Genomic DNA, 11635 nt, shown 5'->3' on the forward strand with positions numbered 1-11635 from the left:
TCTGATTTATTTGCTAGGGAGCGGAGATTCGCCAGATGAATGCTCGGCAGCAGAGTCCTAAAACCACGCTGTCGGAATTTCACGAGCGCGCCGGCGCGCTTCCCTCGCTTGCGTCGCCTGGAGCGCTTGTAAAGGAAAGCAGCTCCTCCGACTAAAATGTCTAGTAAAACATCTGAATGCTCAAATGTCGGCAGAAAGTTATTTGGTGTGCTATTTCTGATGTCCAGGAGCTTGTTCCTAGTAAAGCTGATCGGGAAAAAATTGCTTAAGACAGGACAAACAAACAAAAAAAGTACAAGTACCAAGGAGCAACAAACTATGGCTGCCATCTGCGGCGCCATCTTAGCTCAGAACAAGCTAAGTACAGGTGTTCTGTACCTGAACACCTACAAACTAGAAAAAAAAATGTAAACATTGTTTCATTTCTATCTTTGTTCTATTTATTTATTTGTGCTATTTACACGATTTCAAACAGGGCACATGGGTACAACCTTCATCCGGGGCCCGCAAACCCCAGCTACGGCCCTGCTGATATTAATCATAATGTTATTCAAAATCACATCTAGCATCCATTCAACAGATCACTGTATACTATGTTGCTTGAATGTTGCAGGTTTACACAGAGGTTATATTAGTTTAATGCTGTCTATTTGACAAAGCAAAGCCACAAACCACAGTTAAAAAAAGGAAGTGTCATTGCCAAATGTATTTCTTCAGTCTCTGCAGTAAAATGTGTTTTGTGTGGAATCATAATGCTGTTCTTCAAATGCAATGGTCAGTGTTTGTATTTGTGATCGTTTTATTATTCATGTCGTTCTTATAATAATTTACTTGGTTAATTTCATCATGAGCTGTTCAGGTGTTTTTGTGCTGCCTGTACATTCATATTCTGATTTCTGTTCATACAACTTCTCAAAACATTATTAACCAGTAGTTTTAATTCTCTAGATCAATGATTCCTTTTATTAATTTTTTTTAGCTGAACTCCTTTTCACCGTAAATATTTGACCTTAAATATTTACTTGTATTTAAGTCCACTTGAAATTTTAGGTTCATATTTCAATACTTTAAGAACACATTTGCCTGTTATACTTTAGACTGAGTTGTAGTTGTAGTATTTACAAGCAATTTTCTTGGGAAAGTCTACAGCAGCGTGTGAATGCAGGAAATGGACATCTAGAGACAGTTTGAAAGTGTGTGGTCATTTGGAATTACAGCAGTGTTTGGTGTTGCAGCATTAGTGTGCTCATTTGGCCTCAGTATTGCGAATTGTCATTTGCATGTGCAGTAGAATTGCAGTTTCTGAGTATAACTGAGAGTTTACTTCATCACACTTGTGCTAGATTTAAAACTGCAGTTAAGGAAGCTTGCAAATGAAAATACTGACTTTTTTTTCTTTCACTTGTGCTGTTTTGTGTTGTTCACTGTGCTCTTTTTTACTCATGTGCTCACTTCTAAAACTCAAATTAAGAACTTGTGGTTTTGTTTTCTGGGTGTGTGTGCTTCAGCAAACATGAATTCAGGACAGAGGACGTGTGAATGATATCAGTAACAGACACGTTACTGAAACATGTGATGTCAAGATCTGTGCGTTTAAATAAAACTGTTTGTTTATCTCTTCATGTTATTGTTTTAGACACAGATGTTCCAAAAGCAACACCATCATTACTACCTTCATCAGCAACACCACCATCATCATCATCATCATCATCATCATCGTCATCGTCGTCTGTTTTCAAAACATCCACATCTAACTTCACATCAGAGTCTCCTAACATGTTAGAAGGTGCCTGTGTGCTAAAATATAAACATATGATCTGATATTCATCTCAGAGTGATCAGACTGATTGATCTGATTGTTTCTCCTGTGTTTTTAGGCTCTTCTCTGATCATTCCTCTCGTTCTGGTTCTTCTGGTTCTGATCATTGTTATTGTCTTGTTACTATTTCTTTATAAGAAGCATCATTCTCAAGGTAAAACTCCTTTAGATACAGAAACTCCCATTCATACTGAGTTTAAAATGAGGATTTGTTTTTTCACTATGATTCTTTCGCCACCTAATGGCTACAACTACAAAATACAGATATTTGATGATGTGTGAAAACGTCCATTAGACATCAGTGTTGAAATGTGAAATAATGTTATTAATTTAAGACTTGTTTTGGTAGGCGGTGATTTGTCATCTCAGACTGGAGCAGGAAACCATGAACTGGTTAGTTCAGAAATTGTATAAAATCATGTTGATTTTTATTCATAATGAGAATAAATTCTAATGTCTTCCATCATGAATATCTTCAGAGTTGTAAATAACTTCTCTGTCTCTCTGCAGGTTTCTCACTCTGGTTGCGATTATGATAACATTAAAGACACTCAGAAACAATTACCCACAAACTCCTCTGTTTCTCCTGACTGTGTTTACGCTACAGTTCAGAAAGCCACTGGTGACTCTCAGATCGTCGTCACATCTGCTGAGGATCTGAATTACGCCGTGGTGCATTTCCACAAGAAAGCGGACTGTCCTGACAGTGTCAGATTGAGGAATAATCAGGATTACAGTGAATACGCTGCTGTCAATCATCTCACTGCCTGACGAGCCTTTTTCATCTTGTCTTTGGCATTAAGTATTTTTGTTACGTACAGTCATTCAGTGATGCTCCTTTGCTGTATAGTTTAGACATAGTCTTGTGACTTTTGAAGTCTGATGCATGTTTAAATGACAACACAGTGTTTTGTCATCTGGACGGCCTTCGGGACAAGACCATGTCAACCAAATGATTCCTCTGCACAATCTGACTTTGCTGCAGCCTAGAATTAAACTGTTGGTCTCGTCTGGCCAGAGGAGAATGGCACACTATTTCTACACACTATTTCCCTTTTTTTAAATACCATAACACCTCTTTGACACAATCTGCATTGTAAAAAGCGCTATATAAATAATGGTGACTTGACTTGACTTGACCTTGTCCTGTAAATGACACTAAAACAATTGATCACAAACCCTTGATTGTTTGGTCAGAGTTTAATGTAAATAAGTACTGAATATTTCAGACACAAAAGACATGCACCAAACAGGTTGATGTGAACAGAGCTGATTTTGTCAAGGTAAAAATGGTGTTGTTTTACACGACCATTAAGGAATTTTAACCAAAGTATGTTGCAGACATTTCATGAAGACCCTAAAGAATCATACCAGCTTCTGGAAAATGGGCATCTGATGTCCCCTTTAACAAGCACAACTTCTGTGTTTGAGGCAAAGCCTAAGATTACTTGAACCTCTTCTTTTTTTTTTTTGCTTTTGCGTGAGTGAGTGTGTGTGTGTGTGTGTGTGTGTGTATGTGTGTGTGTGTGTGTAGTTTAGTTTCAGTTTAGTGTCTGTCCATCTTTTTTTTTCCTATGTTTGGAGCACATATATGTTGTGGGTTCATTCTCTTACTGTGTGCTTTTGACTAGTTTTGTGTGTTTTTGTTGAGTGCCTGGCCTGTCCGTTTTCATTGGCCAGGCCCAGGAGCTCTTGTTTTTGTTTGGTGTCAGCACGTCTTCACATGTTTGCCCTTCTACACCTTGGAGATGGGAATACTGGCGATATTGACATTCTGGCAGTTTGTGGGCTTTGTATAGTACCAGGGAAAGGGTGTCTTACCTCCCCTTGTTGGCAGCGGCTATTTGCACTAAGTGAAAATAGCAGTATTTTTAACAATATGCTATTTACACTAAGTGCAGATAGCGATATATTCTATTTACACTATGTTAAAATAGTAGGATTTTCTGCTATTTATACTACTTATTGCATATAGCGGCAATTATCTGCACCTCAGTATTATAGTACATTATAAAACAGTACGCAGTAATAACGTATTTAGTGTAAATTATAATTTTAATTCAAATTATTAAATGGATGCCACCTTATTGGGACAGTAAAACCCTCCCTACACCTACGCTAACATTTGAAATATGGATATTTTTCTCATTGAAAGGCTTGGAGGGGCCAGGGCAATTTTTAATATAACTCCGATTGGATTTGTCTGAAAGAAGAAAGTCACATACATCTAGGATGCTTCGAGGTGAGTAAAACACAGGCTAGTTTTTCAGTTTTGGGTGAACTAACCCTTTGTTTTTTCATGCGCTTCTCAATTTTGAGATTTTGGTCTATTTTGCCTCCATAACGTTTTATTTCAGACTAGTGGAAAGAAAACATAAAAAAATACACATTTGTTCATTTATAGTGTTTATTTTATTTCACTATATTTGCTTCAATTATAATGTACAATTGTGCTCAAGAGTTTGCATACCCTGGCAGAAATTGTAAAATTTTGGCATTGATTTTGAATATATGAGTGATATTGCCACTCTTTCATTGTCTATAGTCTTTTAAACTGTCTTTTATTTAAGAATAGTGATCATGTGAAGCCATTTATTATCACATAGTTGTTTGGCTTCTTTTTAAATCATAATGATAACAGAAAACATTCAAATGTCCCTGATCAAAAGTTTACATACCTTTGAATGTTTTGCTTTGTAACAGACACACAGGGTGACACACATTTAAATGGCAATTAAAGGTTAATTCCCCACACCTGTGGCTTTTTAAATTGCTATTAGTGTCTGTGTATAAATGGTCATTGAGTTTATTAGCTCTCAAGTCGATGCACTGAACAGTCTAGAAACTGAGCCATGGGGAACAGAAAAGAACTATCCTAAAGGACATGCGTAACAAGGTAGTGGAACTTCATAAAAACGAAAAAGAATATAAAAAGGTATCCACAGCCTTAAAAAATGCATTTGGATCTATTGATACCAAGCCAAGGTCAGGTAGACCAAGAAAGATTTCACCCACAGCGTGAAGAATTGTGTGGGATACAATGAAAAACCCACGTGTAACCTCAACAGAAATGCAGGCTGCTCTGGAAAAAGACGGTGTGGTTGTTTCAAGGATCACAATACGATTGTCCTTGAACAAAAATGAGCTGCAGGGTCAAGCTGCCAGAAAGAAGACTTTGCACTACCAATGCCACAAAAAAAGCCCGGTTACAAAATGCCCGACAACACCTTGACATGCCTCACAGCTTCTGGCACACTGTGATTTGAGTGACGAGACCAAAATAGAGCTTTATGGTCACAACCATCAGAGTTGGGACTTTCATCAAATCATGTCCCAAGTCCTCAAAGAGTTAAAGTTAATGATATAATTAAGTGACTAATTAAATGATGATTGTGCGTTAGTGATGAACAGCTGCTGTTATTGAGAATTACAGAGGATCAGATGTTGATGTTTTATTGGTTAAAATGATGACACCATCATGGAGATCAGTGTTTGCTTTAGTTGGGCTCTTGACCCTTAAGTTTCATGGTTAATCTCTTTCTGTAGAAATGCATAAGAAGTTGTACAATTGACATCTATTAGCTGTTTTTATATGATGAGATTAAGTTACTTTATTTTCTTTTCCATTTATATGTTTAGGTTTTGCGTAATCTGCCCTGTGAAACTACAGTGTGCAAACAAAGTGCTGTTTAATCGTAATAGTGAATGGATTTTTAATCTATGTTAAGCATATACAAATTTTAAGTCACATTATTGGAACACACACAGACATCAAGAAGCAGCATATGAATCTCAGCAATGGTGACAATCAACGAACTGCTTCATGCTGCAATGCATGCTGGGTAACACCATAGTAAAAACCCCCATCATGCACTGCAGTATGAAAAATTGTCACCACTGTTGAGGATCATATGATAAGTGTTCATGTCTAAAACCTGAACTCATACAGATATTTTATAAACAGTACCGTGGCATGTATAATATAATTTTTTACAGTTCAGTAATATCTGATTGTCAGTCAATAAACCAAAGAAAGAGCTCTTCATGATGTTCATATGAATATGAATAAAACACACTAAATATCGCAGTAAGTGTTTTCCATAGAAATCCATTATGAAGAAAATGTTTAATGTGACTTAATGCACTAGTGAAATTAGACAACCAAATTTAGTATACAAACATTATTCATACAGGCAAGCAAATTTCAAAAAAGCACAAAATTTCGTGCTGAAAAAAATGACAAATGGAAAATGTACATTCTGGTTGGGAAAGTATTGTATAATGCATCTTATCACATTGTTCTGTGAAATACTTGATTCTGATTTGTCAGACAATGCATTGAGTGGTCTAATATTCCCCGCTGGCCATGATAACGCTGTATATCATCATTACAGTGTGTGTGTGTTTGATTCTGTTGTTAGCCGGAGGACTGAGTGTGTTGTTGCTCAAGCGGAGGTGTAAAAAGACAAAAGACAAAAAACAAATGCTCTGAAACCAAAAGGCATACCAAAATGTTTTTAACTTCTGTGTTCTTGTATGTTCACTTTCACGCTTGCATCATATTGTCCATCCACAGGTTCAGGCTCATCAGAGCAGAGGAGATGGTGATGAGGTAAAAGAGCATCTACAGTGTTTATCTATTAGCATGACTACACTCTAAAAAAATGCTGGGTTAAAAAGGGAAAAACCCAGCTATTGGGTTGTTTTGACCCAGTGGTTGGGTTCAAAACAACCCAATAGCTGGATTTGTCCCTTTTTAACCCAGCGCTGGGTTATATTTAACCCAGCATTTTTTTTAGAGTGTACAGTATTTCCCAAACAGTGTAGAACAATATTGGTGTTCAAGAAGTAATTAAAAAAGATAAAAATCCATAATAGAACTAGTAATCCCAGATGTTATTTGATTAAAATAATAAATCTGTCCCTTTCAGGTAGTTTTCATCTGCTTATTATGCAACGATCCCAGACTCTGGAAACACATCATTACACCCATCTGCTCTGAAACCTATCAGATTAAACACAGTTTATGACATTTTTACCCACAAACCCCTCTGACAGTGATTTCTACACACTGGCTGAACAACCCAAAATTTGACTTCATATGAAAACCATTTGTAACTATTTTGCCAGTTTTTTTTTGTATGTATATGGATGCTCTTTTTTGGTTCAATAAAATAATCAATAGTACTCCAATGTCATATAAATATTTTGGTACAAAAATCTACACAGTAAGATCAAATTGTCCAAATGTCAGTTTAATGGCTCTTTAAAGAGTGCAGAATTACAATTATTTGTAGTAATGGTTAATTTTGAAACCTCAAGTCATTCAATGAAAGTTTTATTATTTTTTTTTTTTTTTTTTAATCCAAGCTAAGATCTTCAAAGGACTGTTTAGGGGGGAAAAAATACCTGCGTTTTTGTTTCACTTTTTTTCTGACACTGCATGGAATGGCAATATTTGGTTCAAAAGTCATATTGACCAGAACAGCTGAATGAATGAATGAATGAATGAATATGCATGTTGGTTTTATGTCAAAGTAACTGAAAAAGGCTCATCCTCTCATTATGGGCTGTAATGTCATTATTAGATCATACTGACACACAGTGGTCACATATGCAGGTTACACACAGTCCAATATGAACGATGCCTGATGTCTCTCGGCTATGATTATATTGCAGTCCTTCTCATTAGAGACTCGTTCAATCATGTGTGTGCTAAGCAGCACATATTCTGTTCTAAGATCAAGATCACATTTATTGAATGAAGATTTAGAAAACGGAGGGAGCTCCTGCTGCAAACACTGTGTATTTCATAGAGAGGAGGAGCAAATGAGAGAAAGAGAGAGAGAGAGAGAGAGAGAAAGACAGAGAGAGCTTGAGCTCTTCATTAATAGAGACCAGCAGCTGCACACAGATAAAGCAGAATGATTCAGATCTGTGACGATAAACTCCTCATATTTCACCTGCTGCTCCTCGTGTCAGGTGAGAGTTATCCTGTGTCTCTCTAACAGTCTGTCTGTTCTCAATCAGGTCCATGTTTGCACTGAGCGGTTTCTCTCTCTTCATGTTTTTACAGTCTTGGCATGTGAGACGAGTGAGATCTTGACTTTCACTGCCCACGAAAGAGGGAACGTTGATATACAATGTCCATATGAGTCTGGATATGAAGAACAGAAGAAGTATCTCTGCAGAGGAGAGTGTCCAATAGTGATTAATAAAGACAAACCTGTTGAATCTGAATCAGCAGCTAAAGATAAGAGATTCTCTCTGACTGACAATAAAACAGCCCGGATCTTCACCGTCACCATCACTGATCTGAGAACAGAGGATCAAGGCAAATACTGGTGTGGTGTAAAGACGGGATTTGGAAATTATGATTATAAGAGAGAGATTTACCTGGAAATTAAACATGGTAAGTCAGAATATACTGTATGTGTGCTCATATATGAACAAACCAATATAACACTAAAATACTCTAAAGTAATATGTCAGAGGTCTGTTTGCGTATGTGAAAGTACTGTATCATGTGCTGAAAGATGCAGAGAGGCGAGATAACAGAAACCACAATATCCTCTGCAGATGGTGAAGAGCGACTGTTCACACCACACACAACAAAAATACTGACCCACATCACTTCCTGTCACATGACATGCAGTTTCTTTGAGAAGAAATAGTTCATTCAAAAACAGAAAGAATAACTACACAACTCAAACGCTCAGATTTATTTGTTTCTAAAATATACATTTCAGCCATCAGCCTTATATTCTTTCAAATCAGTTACATTTGGCAGCTTTTCAAGTTTGCGGTATCTGTTGACATTTAGTGATTCTAAAGGTCAAGGTCTTTTTCGTTTCACATTCATGACATTATCAGCGTTTGTAAGCAGACGGCCAGTGAAAACAGCATCAATGAATGTAAAGCAGAAAGAGCTGACATTATTCAGACTAGTTTCTGATTAAACCACCAATTTGGCATTGTACGCACTTGATTCTTTTCTTTTTATGCTCTGATTTAGTGTCCCGAGTGTCTGGTGTGACTGGAGAGCATCTGAAAATCACCTGCCGTTATGACAATGAACTGAAGGATAATGTCAAAATCATCTGCAAAGCAAGCAGCACGTCCCTCTGTGAGAAATCTATCAAAGTTTCATCAGAGAAACACAGTAATGGACGATTCTCTCTGAGCGATAATGCATCTGCAGGAGTTTTTACTGTGAACATCGCTGAGCTGACAGAAGAGGATTCTGGGATATACTGGTGTGGAGCTATACAGAGAGGACAAGGGCACAAGAACAAGTGGATTTCAGTCACTGATCTCAAGATTTCTGCAGGTAAGACACCATCAGCCATTTTATATTATGTTTAGGGACATGTGAAAATGCTAAACACACATCGCTGGTCACACATAAGCCGCTGAATTTTCACCACAACCTCCACATTAGTGAAGCGTCACTAACAGCTGTGTCTGGGAAAGTTCAAAGTGTCACATGACCTTTTGCCACAGTAAGACCATAGAAATGATACTCTGTATATTTATTCTGAAATGCATGCTCAATATATTAAAAGCATCTTAAATAGTTTCTGTTGTCATCGTTTCTGGAAATAACTGCATGGGCTGTCATGCATTAAACCCAATGATGATTTGTGTTTCAGTCTCATCAGAGAGGGTGCCACCTAAACCACCAACAACAGCTTCATTTCACACCAGCACACCAGCGACAGCAGATACTGCATCCGACAGAACCGTCACATCTTCATCATCATCTTCACCATCAACATCAGTGTTAATGTTTTTCTCATCGGCTGCTAATGCAGTGTCACCAAAACCACAAACAGGTGCGATCAGTTCTGTTGCTCAAAGTGTCTGAGATGTGCAGAGACATTTGTTTCTCAAGTTTCACGTAAAACAGGACATTTAGAGACATTTATTAGATGTTTTTGTCTGTTTTTCAAGGTTTTGCACCAATCATCATGGTGGTGGTCATAGGGATACTGACAGGGTTTGGATTCTCATTGTTCATTTATTTAAGACAAATAAGGAAGGCAAAAGGGCAAAAGGAAGAAGGTAACTGTCTTTCTCACATCAATCTACTTGATATATAATTGTTTTTATTCTCATTTGCCATAAATCTCAGCACTGTCATAGTCAAACCGGACTTCAGAGTCTCAAACTTGCACACTGTGTCAAAAGAAAGATCTTTAATAGATGTTGTCACAAAACAGGAACGCAGCCCACAGATGTGGTTCATGGCCCGTCTAACAATCTGCCCAGTCGATATACTGGAGAAACTAAAGAAGTGAGCTTCATCATGTGTCTGTCTGAGTTCAGTCTGTATTGAGTAGTGAATTCTAATCATCTTTTCCACTCTTAAACCTTTTATTTGTCTTCTTCTCTTCAGGCCACACATACGGTCTACGATTATGAAGACGTTAGTAGCTCACTTGATCATCCTGACTATAGTCTGGTCCTTCCAGCATTTGCTAAACATGACGCCTCTGTTTATGCTTTAGCACAATTACCCAGCAGCCCCTCTGACAATCTCACTTACTCCAGCATCAAATTTACAGCTGCACATCATTCAGACAGGACTTCTGATGGGCAGGAAACATGCGGCTACGCAACCGTTAGACCATAAAAGACTGAGGACACTCATGGAGACCAGATTAAACCTGAGTCACACCAAACTGAGAATGCTTCTCACTTACTTTGTGATTTTAAACATGTGGCCGTAACATTATTTTGGATAAGTCAGTTTTTGAGACATACAATTGTTTGACGTATGTTTGGCTACATTACCGATTGTCTGTTATTTATTCATACCCACAAGTCCTTTAGTATTACAGTACATAGTGAAGAAATAAATGAGTGGAGAAAAGCAGTGTTGCGGTGTGTTAATAAAAGTTCAAATTAAAATCAGAATGAAAAGTAGTGTAACAAAAAGTAACTGACAGGTTGAAATGTCAGTGTGAGCTAATTAATACTTTTGAGATAGTTGCTGTTATCTATGCCCTCCCAGTCTAAATATCAATAATTGTGCAATATACAGTATCTCACAGAAGTGAGTACACCTCTCACATTTTTGTAAATATTTTATTATATCTTTTCATGTGACAACACTAAAGAAATTACACTTTGCTACAATGTAAAGTAGTGAGTGTACAGCTTGTATAACAGTGTAAATTTGCTGTCCCCTCAAAATAACTCAACACACAGCCATTAATGTCTAAACCGCTGGCCACAAAAGGGAGTACACCCCTAAGTGAAAATGTCCAAATTGGGCCCAAAGTGTCAACATTTTGTGTGGCCATCATTATTTTCCAGCACTGCCTTAACCCTCTTGGGAATGGAGTTCACCAGAGCTTCACAGGTTGCCACTGGAGTCCTCTTTCAGATGTTAGAGACCTTGCGCTCCTCCACCTTCAGTTTGAGGATGCCCCACAGATGCTCAACAGGGTTTAGGTCTGGAGACATGCTTGGCCAATCCATCACCTTTACCCTCAGCTTCTTTAGCAAGGCAGTGGTACATTAGGGTTCGTACGGTCATGAAAAACCTCGAAAAGTCATTGAACAGCAATTTCCAGGCCTAGGAAGTTTTGTCAAAATAAATAAACTCAAAAAGTTTTTGAAAAGTCATGAAAATCTATTTCACAATTCTCTGTATAATAGAATTATGTTTAATCAGATCCTGAATTTCGTTGCGGGATTGCGCATACATCACATTACTCATTCCCGCAGCTTTCGACTTTAAAATGAGGGAAATTACTGCAAAACCTTTATTCAATATAGCGTGTAGGTTAGATGAGTAAATAAATCCAC

General features: G+C 37.6%; 2 protein-coding genes across 2 annotated transcripts in view; both read left to right on the top strand.

The window, feature by feature from the left end:
* The window catches only part of LOC107659753 (CMRF35-like molecule 2), an 8411-nt gene extending 5821 nt beyond the window's left edge, over window positions 1-2590 (top strand). The window contains exons 3-6 of the mRNA XM_016448785.1: window positions 1637-1786; window positions 1878-1973; window positions 2169-2212; window positions 2330-2590. Coding sequence (XP_016304271.1) covers window positions 1637-1786; window positions 1878-1973; window positions 2169-2212; window positions 2330-2590 — 551 coding nt within the window. The remainder of the gene's footprint in view (window positions 1-1636; window positions 1787-1877; window positions 1974-2168; window positions 2213-2329) is intronic.
* Window positions 2591-7743: 5153 nt separating this feature from the next.
* Window positions 7744-10532, top strand: LOC107659766 (polymeric immunoglobulin receptor-like). Its single transcript, XM_016448796.1, has 7 exons — window positions 7744-7801; window positions 7896-8231; window positions 8835-9149; window positions 9472-9654; window positions 9773-9883; window positions 10042-10115; window positions 10218-10532. Exons 1-7 carry the CDS (start codon window positions 7744-7746, stop codon window positions 10452-10454), a joined length of 1314 nt encoding a protein of 437 aa, XP_016304282.1. The 3' UTR covers window positions 10455-10532.
* Window positions 10533-11635: the final 1103 nt, after the last annotated feature.

Source organism: Sinocyclocheilus anshuiensis, unplaced genomic scaffold (genome assembly GCF_001515605.1).
Source record: "Sinocyclocheilus anshuiensis isolate Anshui unplaced genomic scaffold, SAMN03320099.WGS_v1.1 scaffold968, whole genome shotgun sequence".
NCBI lineage: Eukaryota > Metazoa > Chordata > Actinopteri > Cypriniformes > Cyprinidae > Sinocyclocheilus > Sinocyclocheilus anshuiensis.